Below are 27412 nucleotides of genomic sequence, written 5' to 3' on the forward strand. Positions count from 1 at the left end.
TATATATATATATATATATATATATATATATATACTGACCCTAAACTTTTAAATTGTAATTTATAGGAGCTTACTTCTACCTCTGGATAAAAAATAAAAAAGGTAATTGCTTCCTCAGAATTGGACTTTATAACTTGCAATTGTGAGTTTATATCTCACAATTCTGAGAAAAGAAGTCAGAATTGCGATATAAACTCTCAATTGTGAGGAAAAATTCAGAATTGCTAGACAAACTCACAGTTGCTAGAAAGAAACTTGCATTTGCGAGAAAAAAAATGTCAGAAATGCGAGATGTAAACTTGCAATTGTAAGAAAAAAAAGTCACAATTATCTTTTAATTTTTTTTATTCCGTGGGGGAAATAAGCTTCCGTAGTAATGTACATGGTCAAGACACTTCATACCATGGTCCAAAATGAAAGGCCAAAGGCCAAGACATTTTTTTCTTCATGAGTTTGTAACAGGTTATGTTTTACAGAGAGACAAATAATGGCTATATGATACATACAAGTGAATATGCAAAAGAAAAAACTGCTAAATAATTCTGTTGTTTTAATGCATAATACGGGTTCATAGCCATTAAGAAATAAAAGCCAGTAATTATTTTTAATTCACCCACCATTAGCAGATATGGCAAACAGTTCATTTTTGAGCCTTCTCCATGCATACTCGCACAGATTTTAAACTCCACTGGGATTTTGCTTAGCCGCTGCACTGGTCGAGGGCCTTTGCACTTTAGATAAGCAGTGTTTGTGTGTGTGTTTATGGGGGCTCAGAGAGAGAGAGAGAGTAGGGTGAGACAGAGACAACAAGAGTGTGTGAGAGAAAATCAGGTTGTTTCACTTCTCACAGGCACATTTGGGATTACTTGGAGGAATCCGAGGAAAGACATGTGGATTGCAGAATGAACTTCCCATGGTGAGCAGCTTCACAGTAATACCTTTGATCAATTCTCTATCGCACAACACTGCAGATGCAGCGGAGCTGAAATTCACTGCCAGTTACGAATTTTAGTAGCGCAGTCTTTTTCGCTGTCAGTCTTGTTTTTTGTTTGTGGTTGCTTTAATTCATTCATAGAAAAAGTACTTGGCTTTCTATCTGCTTTTACAAAGTAAAATATATTTATATTTGTATTTGTTGTGGAATGTGTCGTGTTTGTTTCCTGTACAAGAATTTGCTTTGCACTTTAACCAGCAGTGAATCATTAACACAGAAGCAACAATTGGAATGCAAATTGTCTTAAATGTTCACTGAATTCATCAAATATGTAAATCCCTACAGTACATGTACTTTATTTAACATTTAACATATACGATTTTTTTAAAACTAATTATTTGCTTTGTTTTATTTGCATTTAATATAGCTTCTAAACATCTTTATGATGGCTTGCGAGTGAGTGGACATAAATGTGCAACCGTTTGCTGGGTTTTCCCAATGTAAACTTTCTGACCTTTGAGTAAATACCATCTTGATAGAGGTTTGCATCAGGGCTGCAGTGCAGTAGTAGCAGTGCACGCACATACTCTTGATACATTTGAGACAAGCAGGTGATGCAGGTTCAAGCCCTGCAAGTGACCTGATTTCATTCCATTTTCTCTTTCACTCCAGTATTATTTCCCGTCCCCTCTTCACTGCAAAGATTTTGCTATTTCTAGATTTTGCATCTTAAACAGCCTTTCTCATTTGTGCCCACACAAATGCAAGCTTCATCTTGCCCCAGATATTATGGAGATTGTCTAGAGAGCTCATTATACACCTGAAGGGATAGTTCACCCAAAAAAAGAAATTTCAATGAAAATGAATTTACTCATCCTCAAGTTTTTCCAAATATGACTTTCTTTATTCTGTGGAAAATAAGAGAAGGTATTTTGAGAAATTGCCAAATCTGTTTGGTTACCATCAATCTTCAAAATATTTCTTTTTTTGTTAAGCAGAACAAAGAAAGTCATACAAGTTTGGAACGACACAAGGGTGAGTAAATGATAAGAGAATTGTATTATTTTTTTTTATTTCTTTAGTAAACTGTTCCTTTAATAATAACAAATGTTCTTCAAAGTTTCCCTTCAGTTATCTTTTGGTCTTGACTAATGGAAGGCATGTTGTTTGCCCAATGCCTTGATAGAATTATTATTCATACTAGTTAAAATAATCAGTTGATCCAAGTTTAGAGGTGACTAAGACAACCACAACCAATTGTATTATATTCCCATGTATCCCACTGCAACTTGTGACTGGAATTTAAAGTAACCTTAAGTTACTTTGAATGCAGTTTACAGTGTGCTTCTATCAAACATAGGTTTGAAAAGTTACATTTTGGAGGATTAAGGGCCAGAATTTGGAGACAAACAGAGTCTCTCTTTTTCCTTTTCTGCCCACCTACCACCAGTAACTCATTCAGCATCGCAACCCCTCAGCTGTGAACCCCATGACTCTCTCTCACTGCCTTTCACCCCTAACAACCGTGGCCCCCCTTGTATGACCCAAAAGCGGCTGTAACTGGATCCTGCCTCAGAGCCTTGGCCATGACGTCACCTAGTGCTGCCATTAGAAGCCCGGGGCCCCTCTCTTTTTCCGAGATCAGGTTTCCATGGCCTTGTGTCTGTGCTGTCAGCTCTTAAATTTTGAGGTTACTCACAAACATTGTCTGCTTGTCTTCCAGCTGATCCAGGGTCAGGTTCACAATGATAGTCCTACCCGCTGACACTCAGTCAGAGAGGGACAGTTTTTTTTTTGTTTTACTCAAACTATTTAACATGCGTTTTACTACTTTACTTTTACTTACTTTGTTTTGGAGTTTCATGTTTTGCTGGAAGTGTTTTTTTTTTTTTTTTTTGATAGGCTGTTTTATTATTGTCCTGTTATTTTTTGTGTGTGAACATGCTAATGTGGTTAGCCTTGGCTTTTTTTGCATTAGATAATGCTTTAGAATCTTAGACTGAGTTTCCATTTATAGCTATCTTCCAATGTTCCCAAGCTAGCACACTCATTTGGCAAGCGGCCCCTGTTTCGGAAAAAAATACAGAGTTGTTAATTCTGAATACTTGACTTTTAAGTCTTAAAATAGCGTCACTGTAATGCTACTGTTAACACCCATTAAGCATTTCTATCTGCTCTGAATTGTAGGTTTTTTAGAACTATATTAATGTCTCAAACAAACAAGCCATCCAGTGTTTTTTTTCTCCCATCAAGCAAAAAGACAACAACAGAAGTTGTCAAAAAGACAACAGCCACAGCAACTGCTAATGTTGCCCAAAATACATCATTAATGTCAACATGAACATTCCTAAGTTCCCTAAGTTTGCCAGCAGTGACATCACAAATGTTTCAGAATGTTTCACAAATGTAGAATGGCTGGAAATGTATTTTCTTTTTGCTGGCATCTTGCCCTCATTCCTGCCCCAAAAACCAGTTTGCCATTCAGTTCACTGATTATCAACTTCCCTGATACTGGAAGGAAAGTTGACATAAATCAAGTGTTGTGACTGTTATTGTGTTACTTAATATGATTGCTTTGCTTCTCTTATCTCTGTTCCATTTGTACACCAAAACTTCCTTTAAGGCAAAAACACTTTTTCACTGTATCAATATTTAGTTTATGGTGGTTGGTATTAGGGTTGCAAAATTCTGGAATTGTCAAAGTTGGAAACTTTCCATGGGAATTAATGGGAATAACTGTAAATTTGCAAAATTGCAGGTTAACCTATAACAGGGAACATGTAGTAAAAAACAAACAAACAAAAACAACATCTAGCAGCATAATCTTGGTTAAAACAACCATATTTAATTCAAATTCAGCTTAATTTCTATGTGTAATAGGGAATATTTTTATTTTATTCAACATTCATGCTTTTGTTGTTGTTGTTCTACTACTCACAAATAAATCAGTCAAAAATTAAAAAATTTTTTTTTTTAGCATTTGTATTTTGCCGCTTTTCCATTACCAGTACCAGCTCGACTCGACTTGCCTCGGCTCGCTTTTCGCTCCGTTTTCCATTGCAGATAGTACCTCCACAATAGTACCTGGTCGTCATAGCGACGCCGCAGGAAACTGCCGTGACTTTTCTACGTGAGACCTTTATTTTACTGTCTATGCGCGAGACACACCCGCTACCCACACACACAGGACAATGGAGGAAATCAAGTGTATGATGTTTTTGGATGTTTTTGTTTTTGCCGTTTTTAATTCAGGATACTCCGTCTGGCGCGTGCAATGATGACGCAGTGAATAGTGACGATTCTCTCTGACCAATCAGCAGTCTGCCGTGTTTTTACGTCACATTTTAGTATAGCCTCAGCTCGCTTAGAACCTCGCCGGAGGTGGTACGAAAAAAAGTACCTGGAAGCAGGTACAGGTACAACTTTTACACAGTGGAAAACCAAACAAAGCCGAGTCGAGTCGAGCTGGTACTGGTACTGTGTAGTGGAAAAGCGCCATTAGTTAACATGCATGTCTGCTTAAGACCAAACACAATGTTTACATTTTGTTTGTGTATATGATACAGTTTGCCTAAATTACCCAACATTTCCAATTGATTCCAGTAAATTCCTGTTAAGTTTACAAATTGGAATGTTTCCCAGCTTAACTTCCAATGGAAATGGAAAACTTTTCAAAAGTTTCCAGAAATTTACCAAAAATGTTCCGCCCCTTTGCAACCCTAGGTGGCATTAATTAAAGTCTAATGCCACAGTAAGATTTTGTCTTGGTAATGGTATTTATCACAATATAGATGTTTTTTTTTTTTATTAATGCTTAATATGCAAATAAATGAAATATTTCTTAGTTTCTCTTATTATTTGGAACTTTATCCAAAAGATATTAATAACAAATGAATAATATTTATGACACCAGTGCAATAACCACTGTCTCTTATTGTATAACACTGGAGTTAAAAACAGAATAAAGATTTTCTTATTAATACGTTACTTGTTTATTGAACATTTGGTTTGTATAATGCTTAAGCAAACCTTCACCATGGTAAAGTCATACTGCCCTGGTATGCTTTCACCTGATGTAGGTTAACATTGAGTTCATATATCAGTTTTTCGGTTTTCTTTGTGCTTCTTTTAAAAGAACAAGCAAAAATGTTAATTTAATTTTGTATTAACTATTATCTGCTATGGTTGTGTCTTTCGAGGTTGTTGGAGACGGACAGTAAGTCTTTAAAATCTGTGAATGGCTCTCGAAGGAACAGTGGCTCCTCACTGGTGTCTAGTTCCTCAGCCTCCTCCAATTTGTCGCACTTGGAGGAGGATTCGTGGATCCTGTGGGGACGCATAGTCAACGAGTGGGAAGATGTGTGGAAGAAGAAAGAAAAACAACTAAAGGTAAGCAGATATATTATACATCAAGCTACAGTGTGCAAATCAGATTTATGCCATTTATTATATGAACTGAACATATGGAATTCCAGCTATTATTATTTTATTTAATCACAACAGAACATGAGATTTAGAGAACAGCTGCAGCAACATCAAATATAGTGCACAAGTACACAGCTAAACAGATTCATTGCTGTTACAAAATAGTGAAATGCATTACAAAGAGGGTCATAAAATATATGGCCCAAATGAAATAATATGTGAGTGATTTATCGGTAATGCTGCTGTGTTCATGAATTAAAGAAAAACTGTAAATGTGCATTGCCATTGCTGAATGAGGCGACGGACAGGAGTAACAGGAAGGTTGGCGCACAGAAAGAAAGGATTGTATTTACTGATGACAGCCTTGGTCACAAAGTAGCTCTTCTAGAGCAATTATAATGATATATTTGAATAATAAATATTCAACATTTATTATACAAATGACTTTATAAAAACCCCTATGAGGTGTAATGGAATGTGGTTTATAACCTTCATGTGTTGTTTGCTCCTGGTATGTAGCACATTTAGTGCCATATGACTGTTTTGACACCAAAAATGGCCAATATTTATAAGTAGGTCTCCAGAAACATAATCCAAATGATAAAAAATATATCATAAGACGGTTTTAAAACTTTCCTAACTTTCGAATGGCTGGTTGAAATATTTTATCAAGTAGCCCTTTCCGAAACATTCCTCTAAAGCTACACGGAAACTTAGACCTTCTGAAATATTTTCCATTTCTTCCTGAATTAATATTTCTACAGTGTTTTTTACATATCTCACTCTTACAATACCATTTTCACGGAAACGATGGGAAGAAAGAAAATGATATAAATCACATATGTAAATTTTGCAGTTGCCTGCACAATATTGCCACTTTCCCACAGAACTTACTGAGCTCAGTGAGACTGAGAAATGCAGTTTGTGTTTACTGTATGACTTCTTACAAGCCAAAAGGGAGGATCTAGGGCTCTTCTAGCAAAGCAGCAACAGAAGCCCTTTGTAAAGCCTGGCGTTTTAACAAAGACACAATCTCCAGCACACCCCTAGAGTGCTTTTGAAGAATCTCAGTGCTAACAGTGTATGTAGGTGGACTCGCATCTCAGACCCTCACAAGAATGAACAGCTGTAGATATCAGCCATCTGAGCTGCGCAGATGAGCTCAGGAAATCAGGTCAAACATAATTCGCTTACAAAAATATCAGGCTGTGCTGTAGAAGTCTCTGACAAGATTATATTTAGCAGCATAAAATGGTCTTATCCTGTCTGAGTTACAAACTAAACCCTTGGGAGAACATCTGAATGCTGACAATCTTGAAACCTTCAGTCATTTTAAGGTATAATACTTCAAATAAACTAATATCTTCTTAAACCCTGTAGATGTGGCAAGTCTGGGAACATGAGAACTTGCTCTTAAGTAAAGCTGTTATGTCCTGACTTTCAGTGTTAATATTTAAAAGTGGTTGTTTGTTGTTGTTTTTTTCATAGGAACTGGTCAGGAAAGGCATTCCGCATCACTTCCGAGCAATAGTGTGGCAGCTGTTGTGCAATGCCCAGAATCTACCCATTAAGGAGCAGTACTCTGAGCTGCTGAAGATGACCTCGCCCTGTGAAAAACTCATCCGCAGGGACATTGCCCGTACCTACCCCGAGCACGAGTTCTTTAAGGAGAAGGACAGTTTGGGTCAGGAGGTGCTCTTTAATGTTATGAAGGTAGGTTTTCTCCTTGCTTGGGCAAATGGAGCAATGATTTCCATTAGAGATTGAAAGAGAGAGTTTGAATGGACATGGTGATAGCCAGGATGTCGACCAATTCATCAGCACATTGACATGAAATCTGATCATTTCAGAAAAAATAAAGATAAGAAATTTACTCCGGGATCAAGATTCACACTGCATCTCTGTAGTTTCCCTAAAACACCTTGTTATGCATATAATACGGTGGCCGAGAGAGCTCAACGCGCTGCAACTGAAGAGAACACACGCGCAAATAGAAAAAACACCCGCAAATTAAGAAAACATCATCATCAGTTTTACAACACATGTGTGCTCCAAATTCTCAAAACACAACCAAATACAGAAATGCGCCGCACATCGTTTGAATGTGTAAATTGGCAAGAAAAACCACGTCCAAATGATAAACTTTCACTCTATAATGATTAAATTTAGTTAATCCACGATTCACATGCCGTGGGGCCTTTTCCGTACGTCACAGATCAACTGCGATCTGTTGCACCCCTAATAATTAATGAACACACTTATCATCATGATTGCTATCTTACCAGAGATGGAGAAAAATCCTACTCCAGTAGGTAAACGTGTACCCATCCAAAAAATGCAAAAAATCCAATTTGTTTCCGCGTTTTCTGCTGCGCATCATTTACTTTTACAACCCATGCACACCTGCGCACCAGTTATGTACACTAGAGTGTGTTTTTTTTTATTGGAAATGTATGTATGCGTAATGTATGCAAAATACCATCCAGATAATTTGTCATTTAGGGTATGCTTCTTTTTATCAACAGTTCTAAACCGTACCAAATTAGGGTTCTTTGGCTTGTAAAAATAGCATTAATATTAGTATATTAGTATATTTATATAATTAATATTATATATTATTTATTAATATTGGTTTTTTTTTTGTCTTTTTTTAATTAATCTTTATCTGCCTGTCATGTATCTTTTTGCCTCTATTTGGGTTTTACATAAAAACAGTATGTGGTGTCAATTAGGTACTTTTATTTTTTTAATTGACATGGCAAATTGTAGCAAAAAATGACAGTGCTCTAACAACAGTTGTTAGCTGAATACATTTATAAATAACAATTGACATTGAACATGATATAGATGTAATGAAGACCAAGTTCCAGTGAAATAACTTCACAATCCTCTTTATGTCCTTCATTTTGTGTGTATTCTGAGTGGCAGTTTCTCTCTGCAGATTATGAGGTTATGGTACATGACAGCATCTGAAATTGATCTGGAAAAATACACAATTGAGTTTAAAGTTACAGTGTGTCTCTTACAGTTGATTATGTAAAAACAATTATGTTTATGAAGGCCAAAATTAGCAAAAATGGACAGTATGTGAGCCCTGTACCTTTAAAAGGAAGAAAAGGTTTGATTGTTTTTGTGACTTGGTTTGTTTAGGCGTAAAGTAATAAAAACAAAAAAAAAATCGAACAATATGCATCATAAATTCAATACCTCTGTTACTTACTTTGTGGAGAAGAAAAGATGAATATCATTAACTGAACAGAGCTGCTCAATTTGCATGTTCTGTTAAACTAAAAAGAAAAAGAGACATGATTGGTAGGAAACCAGTTAAAAATTTTAAAGTTAGAATTTATAGACATTTTAAGAAAGAAATCATTTAGCTGTTGAGAGTATGTTGACAGTCTGTGTAGTTGTATAGCTGAGCTCCAGAAAATTAGTTTGAGGTGGCTTTGTCAGTTACAAATTTGAAAAACAAAAAGACGGGAATAAAGAACTCTTAACAGGAAGAACCATTACAGCATATAAAGGGTTCTTCAGGAAGATAGTGTTCTAAATAGAACTGTTTCTATGCGACATTAAGACGGAATTTCAATTTTGTTGAGCACATCCTAAACGTAGTCCAATCTCAGTGAAATTTGGTTTGTTTCCATATCTCATGAAGGACAGTTGATTGGGAGGGTGAGAGCAGAAGATTTCAAAAGTCCAAAAATAAGGGCCACCCTAATATGCACCCCTGTTTATAGGAATAGGTCATTTGGAATATGAACCTCCAGATCTTTAGACACTACACCACCTGACATCAGTTTAAGTTTAATGTCTTTTAAAGCCAGCTCACTCAAACAAAACACCTAAAGATCACTTGAGGTTGTTTTTAAAGAGTGCATGGGTAACTCACAGGCTTGTCTGGGGGAAGAACAGAGCTGATTCTGCAGCTCTTGTCCAGCTCTCACTAAATCTCACTTTTGTGTTTACAGGCTTATTCCCTGGTTGATCGAGAGGTGGGTTACTGTCAGGGAAGCGCTTTCATTGTCGGCCTTCTTCTAATGCAGGTATTAAAACAGTCAAAAATATTCCACACATAAAGTATAATATTTAATATAATGCTGAATGAGCAATGTAAAACATTTTTAATGTGATATTAATAATTCTGTGATGTTAATTGTATATATGTATGTATGTATATATTTGTATATATACCATTTATATATATATATATATATATATATATATATATATATATATATATATATATATATATATATATATATATATATATATATATATATATATGGTTTTTCACTAATAATAATAATGATGATGATGATGATAATAATAGCAATTACATAATAATAATGGTTATTATTATTTCTTCAAATAAATAAATGTATATCTGTTGGTAGTGTGTTTCTAGTCTGTAATTATATGATGTATAATTGTCTTCTCACAGATGCCAGAAGAAGAGGCTTTTTGTGTGTTTGTGAAGCTGATGCAAGATTACAGGCTGAGAGAGCTCTTTAAACCCAGTATGGCTGAACTGGGCCTCTGCATGTACCAGTTTGAATATATGATTCAGGTCAGTGACTGTCTGCCAAAATCGGACTTTTAAGCTTAGCTTAAAGGAGAACTCCGGTCAATTTTAACATTGAGCTCATTTTTTTGTACATTTGGAGTGCTGTCAATACAGAGAACAACGACAAAAATCGGTGTTGCCTACACCGAGTTATTCTATTTTTAAAATTTGCACCCTGTTGACTTCAATGGGGCAGGTACTAAACCTGCTTTTAGCCTCTTAACATCCTTGATGTGTCATTACAAGTGCACAGAAAATGTGAGTGATTCCTTCTGAGTGAACACGAGTGAGTCTGACTGCAGTAGATGTGAAAGAAATGTATAAAAATGATGTTATTTAAGCCAGCGCAAATACCTTTGTTTACATCCTGTTTTTCGGTTGAAGTCCAAAGTAGTCGATTGCAGAGTTCACACGCATAGGTTTAATACCTATGATCACGCGCGTGAACTCGGCAATCAACTATTTTGGACTTCAATCGAAAAACAGGATGTAAACAAAGGTATTTGCGGTGGCTTAAATAACATCATTTTTATACACATCTTTCACATCTACTGCAGTCAGACTCACTCGTGTTCACTCAGAAGGAATCACTCACATTTTCTGTGCACTTGTAATGACACATCAAGGATGTTAAGAGGCTAAAAGCAGGTTTAGTACTTGCCCCATTGAAGTCAACAGGGTGCAAATTTTAAAAATAGAATAACTCGGTGTAGGCAAACCCGATTTTTGTCGTTGTTCTCTGTATTGACAGCACTCCAAATGTACAAAAAAATGAGCTCAATGTTAAAATTGACCGGAGTTCTCCTTTAACGCTCTAACTCCCCAAAAAATTTTATTAATAAGTTTTATGAATTGCTTTCTTGCTTTCTCTCTGTGATTTTAGTCTATTTTGGTTTCTCCCTGCAGGAGCAGCTCCCAGAGCTTCATGTGCACTTCCAGGCCCAGAGTTTCCATACCTCCATGTATGCTTCATCTTGGTTTCTCACCATTTTCCTTACCTCGTTCTCTCTTCCTGTAGCTACCAGGATCTTTGATATATTCATGTGTGAGGTAAGACTTTATCTCTCTCTCTCTCACACACACACACACACACACACACACACACACACACACACACACACACACACACACACACATACATTTTAGAAGCTAAGCTAATTGAGAACACAGAGCACTGGTGTATTTTAGTGGTCTGCTATCTCCCTCTGTTGGCTTCACATTGCTACTGCAAATATTTTTGGATGATGAGTTTTCACCAGTAGGTGTCCTTACAGGGTTTAGAGGTAGTGTTTCGTGTGGGGATGGCCATCCTGCAGATGAATCAGGCTGAGCTCATGCAGTTGGACATGGAGGGAATGTTGCAGGTGGCGTATTTATCATAATTTTCCTTTCAAGGATAAACTTGTATTTGTCTTAAAGGAGAACTCCGGTCAATTTTAACATTGAGCTCATTTTTTTGTAAATTTGGAGTGCTGTCAGTACAGAGAACAACGACAAAAATCGGTGTTGCCTACACCGTGTTATCCTCTTTTTAAAATTTGCACCCTGTTGACTTCAATGGGGCAAGTTTTAAACCTGCTTTTAGCCTCTTAACATCCTTGATGTGTCATTACAAGTGCCCAGCCATGTGAGTGATTCCTTCAGAGTGAACACGCGGTGAGTCTGACTGCAGTAGATGTGAAAGATATGAATAAAAATGATGTTATTTCAGCCAGCGCTCATACCTGTGTTTACATCCTGTTTTCGGCTGAAGTCCACAGTAGTCGATTGTCGAGTTCACGCGCATAGGTTTAGTACGTATGATCATGCGCCCAAACTTGACAATCGACTACTGTGGACTTCAGCCGAAAACAGTCAGATTCACCCGCGTTCACTCTGAAGGAATCACTCACATGGCTGGGCACTTGTAATGACACATCAAGGATGTTAAGAGGCTAAAAGCAGGTTTAAAACTTGCCCCATTGAAGTCAACAGGGTGCAAATTTTAAAAAGAGGATAACACAGTGTAGGCAACACCGATTTTTGTCATTGTTCTCTGTACTGACAGCACTCCAAATTTCCAAAAAAATGAGCTCAATGTTAAAATTGACTGGAGTTCTCCTTTAATTATAGTGGTTATGTTAGCCAATACTTTCTGTAGAAGCTACCACACCATGATTAGAGTCTTGACTGTTATCAGTTTCCGCTAAGCAGTACAAATTTGCATAATAAAGTAATAATATGCAGTTTTGTTATTTTCACTCTTTATTGCAGCACTTTCAAAAGGTTATCCCTCACCAGCTGGATAGTGGACCAGACAAAGTTATCCAGGCTGCTTATCAAATCAAGTACAATGCCAAGAAAATGAAAAAGTGAGTTTACAATATGTTAAGTGAATTTCTTTTTTTAGTATGATTTTGGACACACAAAAATTCTGAACTGTTTCTTTATGCCTTCACAGATTGGAAAAGGAGTACACTACAATCAAAACCAAGGAGATGGAAGAACAGGTGGAGATCAAGGTGAGACAGTCATCCCACCGCCCAGCTTGCATTTTGCTAAAATGATGCCTTTCCAAACATTTGATGATGTTTTTTACAGTTATTGACTAGCAAAGCTTTTATTATTAAAAAGTTATAACATTATACATTGTTTAAAATACCTTGGCATTAAATTACAAAAAAAACAGCAGCCGAGGGAGCAATAGTAATATTGACAATTTGACTGTAATCAATCTCTCTATATTTTTCCCTCTTTTGGAAAGTCGTGGAAATTATATATGGAATTTTTTTTCTTTCACCACTGACATTTATCCAACTATGACTGCTTCCGCTTTTGAGAACCCCTGATATGTGAAAAGAGTCCATTGTCTATACTTACCTCTTATTTTCTTTACCAATTTTAAAGTAGAAAATAATTTAAATACTGTTAAATGTTTAATTGAAACCCACACTAAACAATAACATTGCCAAATAGCTCATAGCATTGTCTAGTACATTGCAATATTTTATTGGTGTATTGCAGTCTAACGCTGTTGATGTTGACACTCTATTACAGAGACTACGCACAGAGAACAGACTCCTGAAGCAGCGAATAGACACTCTGGAGAAAGTGAGTGATAAATAAGAGGCAAAGCAAATCATTAATCAATTAAACACATCCATACACCATTGTCATCCAAGATTTGCTTATCTTGAAATGGGTAATCTCCTTGCTGTCAGTTATCACAACTCTCTGGTGTCAACAATAACAAATGCTCGTGCACACACCCTATTGAGTGCATCATAACTAACTGCTTGTGTGCATGTCATTGGATAACCTGTTGTGTTTTTTGAGGCTGGTAAGTACAGTGCTAACAGAAAGAAAAATATTTTGCGTGCGCACATGGGTATGAAATGTTTGTACACTACATGTACTTATTTCTGGCCAAAGTGGTTGTCTGACAGACTTTTTTGAGCATGGGTGAAAACCCAAACCTGCAGTGGTGCATGTCAGAATATTCTCTGCTTGTAAAGGCATGTTTGTGTCATGCATGAAAAGAAAGCCCACAGTGCAGGTCATTTAAAATAACAAAAAAAAACAAAAAAACACGTCGACTTGGTTTTCATCACCTCAGCATGGAACCATTGTACTAAAATAAAGTACTAACGCCTTCGGAAATTCACCATTCGTAACCCAGGGCTGCGTTCGTCACACAAATATAGTAGACCTAGAGACTTTAAAATAACACTAATTCCGTTTTATTTATTCTCACCTTTCTGACTGTCCTCTGCTTGACCTCCTTCTACACTTTTCACCCTGTTGTCTTGCTTTATTCCATAGCCACAGCACGAACACCATGCACAAACCATGTTCCTTTTCTACCCCACCTCACTGTGATGGTTTCAAAGCTGCATGTTTATTCTGATATAGCAAATGTTCATTTTGAACAGTGTCTTTACAATGTTTTTATTTAGGGGTACGAAAAAGAACACTGTTTTCTGTCAAATCAGTCTTATTGTTTTGTTCTGTGTTGTAATATCCTTTGGTCTCTCTCCTCTCTTTGCTGTTTCCTTTATGGATTTTCTCCGTTTTTAGGAAAGTGCTTCTTTGGCAGATAGATTGATTCAGGTACAATTTTCACTCTCCTCTCCACCCTTTAGCTCTGTTTTTCCCCTTTAAGAACCCAGCAGTTCTATCTTTAGCTTTGCTTCATTTCCTTGATTTGCTTAAATATCTCACACCTACTCACAATCAACTGTGAAATAAGGCAAACTCTGCCATTTCTGACTTAAGGGAAGAGGTATCGCTGTGCTTATTATATTTGGGTTGCAATCCTGATTATTGGTGACAATAATGGTTACAGCTACAATATTGGTTACAACTACAATATTGGTTACAACTACAATAATCCCCACTTTGATAGTCAAAGCAATTTTAAGTGCTAAATTGAAAGCCTAAAACTGCTAACAGCATGACAGAGCTTGAGATCCAGCATTATTTTTCTCCATCAATACATCCGTTTCCACCCATTCCGATTCTCCGCTCACCCCTCATCCATAATTGGTCACGTCAGGGTCAGGTGACACGAGCCCAAGAGGCGGAGGAGAACTACCTGGTCAAGCGGGAGCTGGCCACAGTCAAACAACACAATGAGGAGACCAGTGCACAGCTGGAGCAAGCGCAAAACGCCATCAGACAGCTCCAGCAACAGCAGCCGTTTGCGGTAAGGACAGTTCAGAGACAGCGCCTCCTCCTGGATGAGAGGCCTGCTCTTCGAATACAGAAACCGTATTACACTGAGAAATGTTTTGCTCCCTCATGCAACAGTTTGCGGTGGCAGCTGTACTTGAATCTTTCGCGGTTGCCTAGCAACAAAATCTCAGCGACCACAGAGCTGCAAACGGCAGCTCTTGTAATGATGCTCTTTACATGCATGACTGCAGATCAGAACAGCAGAGCTGGGGTCATTTGCATGCACAACTTGCCAAATGGGGTTTATGTATGTGTAGGAGTTTGTCAAGTATGAGTGTAACTTTAGCAGAGAGTCTTGAAGCCGCTGCCTGTTTGATAAAATCTACATTCTCAACAGGAGGATGGGACATAGCTCATCAATTATTAATGTGCACATGCTCAACACAGAGAAAAAGTGGATAATGTGTCATGTGCTGTGGGGAAAGTGCTGTTTTACATAATGTTGTGTTGCAATCTCATTATGTTTTAATGTGGCAGGTGGTAAAACCATGAGCATAAGTGGAGAGAACCTTTTTTTTTTTTTTATCTGAACATTTTATGTAGTTGGTAAAATCAAACCACAAGAGCTGTTCAGATGTTATGTCAATGAGTATTCGATTATTACACTGACATTAATTACTGACAGGTTGGGATTTGATTGACAGAATTGTTAATCAAACTTTTTTTATTTAGAAGGGGAACCCACGCTACTCTGAGGAGTTCATCCTGCAGTTGGAGAGAGAACTGGTTCAGGCCCGACTTAAGGAGGCTGAGTCTCAGTGCGCACTGAAGGAGATGCAGGACAAGATCCTCGACATGGAGAAGGTGGTAGAACTTTATTACCATTCTCAATCACACATATTCACCTGTAGGCAGTTTTGTTTTTCCACCATAGTGGTGCTGGTACTTGTTCATGTTTGGTCAAGAGTCCTTCAAACCTCTCAGAACCGGCATTTCAAGGAACCAAAAAATATGACTGGCTACTTTGCTACATGACCTCCTCACGAAGTACTATGCCACCCCATAGTATTTATTTATGCATATTTCAAGTTTTGAGTATATATTTTATCATCCTATATTGAATTCCTATGTTTTGATGCCATCACACACTGCTTTCAATAATCATAAGTTATTTAAATATATTAAAATTAGGGATGCACTGATGTATTGGCCAATAATATCAGCCGAAAAAACAGCTGATGATCAGGGCCAATTATATCCTGTCAATCAAAAAGTGGCAGAAAAACATGTCAGACTGCAAATCATACAGTGTGAGGAAAAAAACAATAATGCATTAACAGTAAAATTGTAAAAACAGTAAAAATTGTTTACGTTAAAGCAGGCTCCATTTGACCCTATGAATAACCTATAGTTCAAACCAGGGTTGCCAGGTCTGTGGTTTTTGCTACACCACACATTATTTGTAATGTTTGGTGCAGCAAAGTGTTTGTTTTTTTTTGTTTTTTTTTTGTGTAATTATTTTATCTGAAAATAAATAGCAGTTGAAAATAGTAGTTTGGGATCTGGTGTTAATCTTAACCTCTAAAATTATAGTAATGTACCGAATGAGAGGGTTCCCTGTGTAGTTTACAGCATTAGTTGGCAGAGATTTTTTTATTCCTTAAGAAATTCAAACTATCGGTATCAGCAGGGAAATATGGTATTGGTGCATGTCTAATTAAAATTCTAGCAATCAATTCACACATATGATATTATTATAAAAAATAAATATATATTTTAGATGGACGGTGTGGTTGGAGCTGCTTTGCAATTCAACACATATGTTGTAAAAGAAGCATAACAATTGTCAAAAGTTGGGGAGTGGTACTTTTTTTTTTTTTTTTAAGAAATTAATATTTTTATTCAGTAAGGATTATTTAAATTGATAATAAATAACATTAAATACTTACTTTTTTTTTTAACAGAAATTCTGTTGCAAATAAATACTGCTGAACTTTCTATTCATCAAAGAATCCTGAAATAAAACGGTTACCACAAAAACACAGCACAACTGTTTTCGGTATTTATAATATTAACATGTTTCTTGAGCAACAAATACAATATTAAAACACCAATAGATATTGCTATTTGAATCAATTTTAAATTATATAAAAATGGAAAAGTTGTTTTAAATTGTAATTTTAAAAAATCTAAACTTAGCATAAACTGCTTCAATGATTTTATTGAAAGTGACCAAGCTTGGTGCAATCTAGATTTGTTTTGCATTAGCCAGGCTGCTGTTTTTCTGAAAACTATACTGTGTCCCAACACCTAAACTATGATTTCAGCTGTTATTTGTTTATGCTTGTTTTTCTACACATTGAATTAATTCCAGGTTTGGCGCCGACTACAGCAACCTGACTGCAGAAAATGGCTTTCTGGTGTATAAGCTGACTTTTGTGTATATTTGTTTCTGTTACAGAGAAATACATCCTTGCCAGATGAGAATAATGTGGTACGTCTTCAGGAGGAGTTAATTGGTGTAAAGCTGAGGGAGGTGGAGGCTCTTACAGGGCTTAAAGAGCTTAGACAGCAGGTTAGAGACCTGGAGGAGCACTGGCAGGTGAATACACAGTCACATAGATAGCTGTTTCATTCTCAATATTACAATGTGTGTTATTCCCACAAGCTTACTGTGTTGCTGTTATACCATATGCTCTCCTTTTCATGCTTCCAATTAACACACAAATGTTTTAGTAAGATATTTTTGGCGTTGTGTGCAGAGGCATCTGGCGCGCACAGCGGGCCGCTGGAAAGACAGTCCGCGGAAAAATGCAATGAGCGAGCTTCAGGATGAGCTGATGAGCGTGAGGCTCAGAGAGGCAGAGGCACAGGCTGAGCTCAAAGAGACCAGACAGAGGATGCTGGAACTGGACACCCAGGTCTTGACACACGTCCCTCACACACTCACACCTTTGCAGTGTGTCGGGCATTCATGAGAAGGCCAATTTCTAATCCTATTTTCACATCTTTACTCATATTTTTCAAAGAATCATAACTTAAGACTCAGACTTGCTTAGCCAGACTTTTTTCCTGGCTACATCTACATCTATTGTTATGTTTAGAATGGGTAATCAGATATTGGCAAAATAATTGACTGCAGTGCAACAAAATGACACTTTATTCTAATAAAACTACTGAAATGATAAACTGCATGTTTTAGCTGAAAGAAACTTGCACTGACAATCTTAACATATGTCGGTGCCATTGTTTTTTCTTAGGGACGTTTATAAAAGCTACTTAAATGTCTTAATTGAACTAAGGCCTAATCCTGGCTTAATCTAAGCCCTGTCTGTGAAACCGGGCCATAGTCTCGTGCAGCCAGACCTTTGCCTAACGACATGTGGTCTGGGCTCTATAGCCACTGCAATTGTCTCGGGAAGAGGCCGTCTGACTGACATGTAAAGTGACCAATCACAGTTTTGTTTTGTTCAACATAATGTTTAGGAGTGGGCTCATGTGGAGACAATTACAGACCTTTGTGCTATAACAGACTATTGATGCACTCATTGTTTACCTGTATATGCCACATATATTTCCTTATCAGTACAGTACTGTACTTTACCTGATCTTCCATTTATAGATGAGAACACTAATAACATTAGAACAATAATGGGAATCCAAAGGGTTAGCCAAGCTTTGAAAGGAATACTTTTCCTGTATTACTTTCCACATGCGAACACATCTGTTTAAATTCAACTAAGTGTCACAAACAAAACGCTCTGTCTAGAAGTTTATTTTAGCTTTTTTTTTTTAAATCCAGCTTTTAGTTGCTTTCTGATGTGTTAATTGCTACAGTATCAGAACTTTAAACACAGCTTTGTTTCCTGGTGGACAGTTAAAGATCACCGCACACTTGGCTCCCAGAAAACCTGTAGAATTCAGCCAATCAGATTCAGACTTTTGCCTTAAAAAGTGTTTCCAGTTTTGTGTGCCATATGCCTCAGTTCAGCTAGTGGGTAATGTCTGAAGTGTGCAATGTCTGAAGCTGAGACTAGAGAGCATACACAGATTTTAGGCCAGTAGAGGGAGACAAAGTTAATGCATTTTTACTCTGACATGATGGGCTGTATCTGTTATCAGAGTTGGCACTGCTGTCTTTTTTTAAGGAAAACTGCAAATTCTTTGAGTTTTGAATTCATAATTATTTTACTCACTTACAGAATCAAAGACATAGTAATCAACTGCGGCGAGCAGAACTGGAGGCACAAAATCTACAGGAGCGACTGCAGGTTTTGACCAACCAGAACAAGATGTTGCATGCAGAGCTGCAGGAGATGAAACGGAAACAGGCTGAAATAGAGTGCAAGGTGATGATCATTTACATGACATTAAATGAGTAGTCACAGTCAATAAATGCAAAAATGTAGTCTTTATCCAAATAGTATTATCATTTTACAGAAGGATTTATTTTATTCTAGTTACCATTACACCTTTTATGCAATTAGTAATCTGCCAAAAATAAAAATACAAAAAAAAGCTAAATATGCCTCATTACCACATCTTTGTATGATTTGGTTGCATTTCCTCATTCATGACTTAGCTTTAAATAGGGTTTAGGAGTTCCTGTCAGCGCATCAGTTTTTAGAGATCAGCAGAGTAGATGCAGAGTGTGTTTCTGCTTTCAGTTAAACATACAAAGATAAACCATTCAATAATAGCTGAATATATGTTCACAGTTGTTTCATTTCATAGTTTTCTCTCTTTCTCTCTCCAACAGAATAAAGAAGAGGTAATGGCAGTGAGATTGAGAGAAGCTGACAATATTGCTGCCATGGCTGAGCTTCAGCAGCAGATCTCTGAGCTTGAGATTCAGGTACAAATAAGCAAAGAATCACACTCCATCAGTCCTATTATGTCTTATGCCTGGTTCAGATTACACGATTTTTTTGTCTGTTACGATAGTCACTGTGTCAGATTACACAATTTTGACTCCTAAAAATCTTGTCATGTCGTGGACAAGAAACATGTCAGACTACACGTTGTTTTCCGACCAGTCATCGCGAGCCGTCTCACACACTCATTCACTCGCACATACACGCACTCACTCTCTCTCTCACACACACACACACACACACACACACACTCGCACATACACACTCACTCACATACACGCACTCTCTCTCTCTCTCTCTCACACACACACACACACACACACACACACACACACACTCTCACGCACACACAGTCACACACTCACTCGCGAACACAGACTCTCACTCACTCTCCCTCACTCACTCGCGCGCCGTCGTCGTGGAGGACCGTTAAAAAATTAATCATGCTAGTCTTTCTGTCGTGATGTCGTGAAGCATCGCAGACGCGACGTAGGTTGTCGCCCACTATGACACAATATACGAGATGAAACGATCGAATCTTGCGTCCCGACGCCCGTTGTCGTTTGCGAATCCCCACGACACCCTACGTCAAACGGATCGTGCCAAAATCGGGCTAAAATCGTGTAATCTGAACCAGGCATTACACAGCACAGCCCAGCACATCACAGCACAGTCTATCTGCCCAATACATGACAGTAGTCTCTCCATAGCAGAGCTGCTTAGTTCCCTTTCATAGTATTGCTTTTTTTAGTTTCTTAGTTTCTAGAATACCCATTAGATATTATTTTTTCAAAAACGTGATACTATTTTTCTGCTATCATATCATTTTGAGTATATTTGTCCACAATATTTAAGCTCTAGTGTGTAATTGAGGGTTTTTTGTTTGTTGTTTCGCACAGGGATTCTTTGTAAACCATAGTTCATCATGGTTCAGTCTGACTGTAAATTGACTGGAAAAAAAAACGTCCTGAGGATGGTTTTTAGTCAAGAATGGTGCATTGCTGCCTTTTATGTATGAAAGGCCCCATTTTTGTATTTCTTGGTAGATTTGGTAAGATATATAATTTTTGTAAATAATTTTGATTGAACCAAAACCCACACAAAAAGTGCAATAATGTATGTTAGATGCCTTCAAATGTTATAAATAACATCTGTAATTCTTCTTATCTAGCTTTGCAACTTGTTAAAAAAACTTCCTTTTTCAGCATCAGTAAGATGCGGACACTCTTTTCAAGTAAATCAGTTGAAATTTACTGCAATTACTGCTGCTTTGACATTACAGTAAATAAGAGCATACATGAATGTCAACTGTAATTGAAACGCAGGTGTGTTTTGATTTGAGGGAAAGATTATATTAGTAAGATTTACTGGATTAAAGTCAGAAGTGAGATAAGCGTTTGATCTCTTCAGAGAAAATGCTGCTGTCTGAAAATGTTGCGTTCCCCATACAGGAAGACAAATTATTTTAAAGATTGGCTATGTATGTCATCAGTGCTGTTTTATATCAGTGTGGGGTGTTTGACTTTACTTCCTGAGACAGATATAAAGCGGGCTTTTTGTATTCGAAACTAAATCTCACCTTCATATGAGAGTTTGTTCATTTCGGTTGCAAAGCTTTTTTTTTTTTTTACCTGTGTATGACTATGAAGTCTGATGATGTTGGACAGTCTGCGTAATCTAACATTTAGCTGTTTCCTTTCCTTGAGAGTTTTGTATTTTGCTAGATGTATGCAAGTGATTTATGTGTGCTGAAATTGCATCAAGTTGGCAATATATCAGATTAGACAAGCATGCTCCTTTTAGGCATGTGCAGCTCTTAGCTGTGGTTCTGTGGTTTTGGCTACCTACATGGCTTTTACCCTGAGGGCTGTGGGCAACATATCTGGCTCACCATACTTTAATTCACTTTTTGACTGTTGGTACAAGACAGTGAAGATGAGAGAATGAGAGAAAGAAACTACCCATTGCTTGTTTATCTATCAGTCAAGAACACACCAAATGAAAGCTTATTTTCATGATTGAAATCTCACAGTTACTGAATGCATTTTCACACAGTTTATTAGTGCTGTTAATGCATTTATTTGACATTTATAACTGTTCGTTCTGTTCTGTGTTATTTCCTAAAAACGGACTTAAATTTACTTAAACCTTAGATTTACTAAAACCTTTTGTAGCTAATAAGAATTGGAATACAAAAAACAAGCATAGCAGATCAGCAACATCTTTACACATGCAAGATTAAGTCCATAAAGTACTAAGGGAAGATTCTGCAGTTCAATGTTTTTTTGTGTGTTTTAATGCAGTTTAATGCAAATTTAAGCTATTTGTCATCGACACAAGTTGCGCACATGCACTCAAATAAGTTAAATAATTTGATTATATTATGAAGCATTTAGAATTTGCATATCTATTCGTCATTGTTACCGACATAGCATCAAACCAATCGTTTATCTGTTCACCTTTCGCCCACTCTTAATTTGACATGACCCATTGCTGGAAAATATAGCACCATGATGTCACCACAGCCTTATTCCTCTGGACTGACTCTGAGTCACCTGGTGTGAGTGTGGTTTTTATTTTCACTGGAAAGATCCACTATAAAGCAAACCTACAGGTCTGTCTGACACCAGACACCAACACACTAACCCAGCTCCCCAGCATACAGGAGATGTAGACACCTTTCAGAAACACCCACACAACGCATCAGTCCCGAGTCTGTTAATAGTTATTGTGACTGATGTGCAAGTAAGACTGAATGAAGCCTTCACAACGAAAATGCAGAGCATCAGCATTGCTTCTTTTCAGCATTGTTATGAGCTCTTGCCTAACTAAGAGTGGAGTGAAGTGGGTTTTTTTTTTTTTAGTTTTAACACCTAGCAGAGCTCAGGGTTGAAACGGCTGCTTGCATGGCCCATGGGACCGCAGCTTAGCTATCTTCATTACCAGATGAGAAACCACTTCCTATCAGGCAGAGAAACGCACTAAGCAATAATCACAGCTCACATTTTGCTTTATGCTTTACTGCTCTGCATTCATATGATCAACTGTATCTGAGAGATTTAGCTCAGAACGTGTTTGTAAGATGCATGCATAAACGTGAACAAAGAAAGGGCAATAAGAGAAATCTCAGTAGTATAGTTATGAGTTACTGCAGAGAGAAAAAGTGACATTTAGTAGAAGTGTTTCAAATCACAAGCGCCCGAAACACTGAAATGACGCTGTTTGTTGCCATGCCAACCTGATATAGAACAACAAATACTGTATGTCCCGAACATTTTTTTTTGTTTTAACATTTAAGGTTATTTTCAATATCTGATCTGCAAAGTTCCTTATAAAGTTACAGGTTAAAAACATTTAATTAGAATATTTTCAGTTTTACATTTAGCATGCATCAAATTTTAAAAAGGAGTAATGTCACAATAGAGTTAGTTCCATCAGATAAGAATTGCTCAATTTAACGAAGTTGAATTTTCCCCAGAATCAGGCCAACAGTTCAACTTTAATACATCAGTTCATCAGCATCACTATTTGATCAAGTCATTGTGGCTCAGTTCTGTTCTGCTTTTTGCGTGAAACGGTTATGCTGTTTATCTATTGATTTTATAAAGAAAAGTTGTTGTGCTAACTCAAAAAAACTCTGTTTTTAGGAAAATTATATTCAACTCTTTCTGAATGTAAAAATTTCTGATGAGAGTTGTTTAATTTTTACATGTAGATATATTGTCATGCAAGGCAATTTGCATTAAAGTGGGACTCATACTTGCATTGTAGTCTACCTCATACTTCACAAATTAGGGATGCACAATATTTGGTCCTATATTGGTTATCGGCTGATATTACACATATTTCAAATGAAATGATATCAGTTAGCATGGGATATATTCATTTACATTTAAATTCTTTCTATCTTTGCCATCATCTAACACTCACTTCAAGTTAATCTTCAAACACGCTAATCCTGTAGTAAAACTGTTAAATGTACGCTTTAGCAAATCTCATTATAATGTTGTTATGCCTAAATTTACTTTGCATTTAAAATATTTATTCTAGTTTTTAGTAGGGCTGACTATTGACAGATTTTATGATTTGATTTGATTTCAATTCACAAGCTCTTAATTGAATTTCTATTTAATAGCATATACTGTATATCTGACAGGTACAGTACATTTCAGTTTTTCTTTGAACAATTCTTTCTCTACTAAAGCTGTAAACTTTACAGGGAACCCTGTCAGTTGGTACAATACTATAATATTTACAGGTTAAAATTAATTAGGGCTGCAACTAACGATTATTTGCACTATAGGTTAATCTGTTGATTATTTTTCGATTAATCTGATGAAAAAAAAAAAAGATTATACAATTTTTTTAAATAATTTTTTAAACAATAATATTCCACATCCTACCCAATGCTGTCCTCCGAACAATGTGTACTATAAAGCCTATGAAAACAAATATAGTGCATTTATCTATGTAGACTATGCTGTATAATATAAGCAAAAAAAATTCAAATACATTCTAAACCTAAAAACAACTGACTGCTTACTATTTTAAAGCAGAAATTAAAACGTTAACTTGTACAAAGGCGTGAAGAACACACACATATGTGCATAGTGTTTCTTTACAAAGTGACATCACAAACTACTGGCCTGGCATAATACAGCATTTTTAGTCGTTTTCACAGATCTGTGTGAATGGGGATTGTTTTGACAATGTTATCATCTTTTCAAAAATGCAATGGAAAACCTTTTTCCTTTTTTAGTACGTTGTCGTGTAAACACTCTTAAGAGGTTGAGTGAAAATGTAATGAATGTTATACAGTATATATATAGCAAAATGCTCCTCTCTAGATTTTTTCTAATTGACTAACGAGCTATGTAAAAAGTTGGCTGAATGGCTTGCCTGAGGTAAATGCAACGTTATGACATTTACAAGATGTTTCAATCGGTTGAAACACTGATTGAGCGATTATATTAGACATAAAACATTTCAGCAAGTAGTATTTCTTTCAACATACCTTCTGATGTTTTTGTGATTTAACTAGTTGAAGAGAGGAAGAGATGATCGAGTCACTTGCACTAGGTGCTGGCATGAGCTCAGACCTCAAATCTTGCCCAAGGTTTTAGTGTTTTGTTTTTGTTTTAAATAGTATAGAATATTATTGACTATTGTATAGAATTTTAATATCAACTGTAACTACTGTAACTGTGATACTATGCAATATTTCCAAAAGAATTATGAGATATTTTTTTCCATTAAAATATATATATATCTTTTTTTTTTCAATAAATGCAACATTTCACATTATAATAGAGTGGAGTTCTTTAAAAGTAATTTTTTTGAAGTGAGAAAAGTGCCATCTGGAGGCGTTCAAAAAAATAAAATTGTGTAATGTCCTGTAAGCTCCCTATATAAATATATAGAGAGGCTTTTTGATTCCCATTGTTTTTTAGGCATAATTTCTTATTTTTATTAGGTTTTGCGTTTAGATATATAAGACATTCTAAAAGACTACTTTTTGTCAAGGTTTAGATATTTATTGGTTAGAAAAGTATCAGGTTTTGCAATATGATTACATTCAAACAATAATATTTTGTTAGAAATGGGAACACATGGAAAGATTTTTTGTTACTCAGTATTTTATTCATTATTTAATAATTAAAAAATCTAACAAAATAAGGGATTGATTGATTGTGATTGGCCTGGTGTGTGTGTGTGTAAGAGAGAATGAAAGTCTCGTTTTTTTTTATTTATTTTTTTTATTTATGATTTATTGATTTTATTTCAATAAATGCAGTCTTACCCATTCATTTCTGTGTCTGTGTGAGCGAGAGAGAGTCTCTCTTGTATTTTTTTCATGTATTGATTTTATTTCACATATTCTCAAAATTTGCTCTGTTGCAGTCTTACCAGTTAATTTCTCTTTCTGTGTGTGTGCACATGTGTGAGTGCGTGGGTGTCTAATTTGCATTCTTGATATTTTAGAGTGTCACCCCTTCATTGCTGTGCACATTTTTTTCTGCACAGTGGCTGATTTGTAGTTTGTACCACCAAGAGTTTTTGTATATTTTCGTATTTCCCATTCATTTCCTATGTCGGTCATTTTTGACCGCGAAGGAGCCAAGTTTTTTTCTTTTCTTTTTTTCCGACCCTTTAACACATCCAAATCATGTCCATGATTTTTTTTTTGTATGTTCACATAGCTAATGCGACAAAAGTCACCAAGTGTCATCCCATTTTCCCACCAAGTGTCATCCAAGTGTCATTCCCATTTTCTTTTCTTTTTTTCCGACCCTTTAACATATCCAAATCATGTCCATGATTTTTTTTTGTATGTTCACATAGCTAATGCGACAAAAGTCACCAAGTGTCATCCCATTTTCCCACCAAGTGTCATCCAAGTGTCATTCCCATTTTCTTTTCTTTTTTTCCGACCCTTTAACATATCCAAATCATGGCCAATAATTTTTTTTGTATGTTCACATAGCTAATGCGACAAAAGTCACCAAGTGTCATCCCATTCTAATGAAGAAAAAAAAAAAAACATTTCAAAACATTCGGTCATTTTTGACGAAGTGGCTCAGAGGGTAAAGTTCTGTATTAGGGGTTGAACGACTTGATTAAAGTCAAGTTGAAGTCACCTAGTCGCTGATGAGGTCATTAATGAACAAATCGAGCTGAGAGTCGAACGCGGGTTGCCTTATGAACAGCAATGACATATGACAGCGCTGCTCACAAGGCTATTGCTCCTACATAACAGCTTATTTGTATCGGTTCTTTTGTCTTTGGATTGTTATATTTCTCACAGATTTCTGCTTGTTCTAAATCAGATACTGATAAAGTAGCACAGTAAAGATTACATTTATATGAATGCATTAGTGAGAGAGCGATTGCTTGTGAATTAATTCTACCTGGCACCGTGTCTCTAAATAGTGAAGCTGTCTGTTTTAGTTACTAAGAAATATATGGTAGAACTTTTCAGTTTCTAAGTTATTTTATTGATAAATCACAACAGTGTTGACAATACATGTCTGCGCTACTGAATGTTTCTGTGTGTACACGGTCTGCAAGCTATTGTCTGTATGTGTGTGCGTTACAATGCAGCAGCACATTTAGGGCTGGGCGATATATCGCATGACATTGTTAGGCGCATCTCGTCAGTAAAGCCGGTTCCTTGATTAGTAGTAAATCGTCATCACCTGCTTTCAGATGGAGCGGCATTCACTACAAAGAGCCGTAGTTAACTGACAAGCTGAGCCATAACGCATTAATTATCGCAGGCGATACGTCCGAAAGCAGGTGATGGCGATTTACTACTAATCAAGGAACCGGCTTTACTGACGAGATGCGCCTAACAATGTAATGCGATATATCGCCCAGCCCTAAGCACATTAGATCAGAACGGTGATTAACTTGCGTGTACATTAAGCTGTTTAAAATATGCATTCACCCGATTAATTTTGAGCATCCAGATGGTATAATCAAACATATCTTGTGGAGCATTCTCAGAGTATGCATATAATTGTTATTTTAACTTTTTTTTTTTTTTTAAATTAGCTTATAGAAGTGGAAATATTTCTTATCCTGTTGCGCCCTCTGTAGGCCATGATCAGTGACTAGTTGACGTCAAGCTTAAAGCATAATTTAATTGGGAAGAGCATGTTTTCGGGTTCTCATGGACCACCCCATTTACTTGTATTGGGGGGAGGGTACTGAAGTGAGGAAGCCATTACTCAGACGTTTGATGTCCCTAGCTGCAGTCTGCCACCTGCTGATTTCATGCAGCTGAGTGTAAGGAAGTCAGCTAACTGCCTTTCCCTTATCACAACACTATGAGGGGGGAGGGGGAGAAACCTCAAGAAAAACACAAATTCTTGGAAGAACACTTTAGATCCCTCTCCATCCCCATCTTTGGCCTATCAGAGAACTGCATGCACAGCCGAACGCAGACCACAGGAATTG

General features: G+C 36.7%; 1 protein-coding gene across 10 annotated transcripts in view; it reads left to right on the forward strand.

Annotated features, from left to right (window-relative positions):
* evi5b (ecotropic viral integration site 5b) overlaps positions 1-27412 on the forward strand; it is a 58198-nt gene that overhangs the window by 21643 nt on the left and 9143 nt on the right. For 4 of the 10 annotated variants that reach the window (XM_079884848.1, XM_079884850.1, XM_079884846.1 and 1 more), the window contains exons 3-18: positions 5134-5323; positions 6848-7072; positions 9331-9405; positions 9804-9929; positions 10833-10976; positions 11201-11290; positions 12180-12277; positions 12367-12427; positions 12963-13016; positions 13983-14015; positions 14461-14610; positions 15312-15443; positions 17041-17181; positions 17342-17500; positions 18782-18928; positions 19339-19434. In XM_079884848.1, coding sequence (XP_079740974.1) covers positions 5134-5323; positions 6848-7072; positions 9331-9405; positions 9804-9929; positions 10833-10976; positions 11201-11290; positions 12180-12277; positions 12367-12427; positions 12963-13016; positions 13983-14015; positions 14461-14610; positions 15312-15443; positions 17041-17181; positions 17342-17500; positions 18782-18928; positions 19339-19434 — 1921 coding nt within the window. Of the gene's footprint in view, positions 1-850; positions 917-5133; positions 5324-6847; positions 7073-9330; positions 9406-9803; positions 9930-10832; positions 10977-11200; positions 11291-12179; positions 12278-12366; positions 12428-12962; positions 13017-13982; positions 14016-14460; positions 14611-15311; positions 15444-17040; positions 17182-17341; positions 17501-18781; positions 18929-19338; positions 19435-27412 lie in introns of all 10 variants that reach the window. The other 6 variants (XM_079884853.1, XM_079884855.1, XM_079884852.1 and 3 more) reach the window with 3 other exon arrangements.

The sequence above is a fragment of the Squalius cephalus genome, assembly GCF_949319135.1.
Source record: "Squalius cephalus genome assembly, chromosome: 10".
NCBI classification, from domain to species: Eukaryota; Metazoa; Chordata; class Actinopteri; order Cypriniformes; family Leuciscidae; genus Squalius; species Squalius cephalus.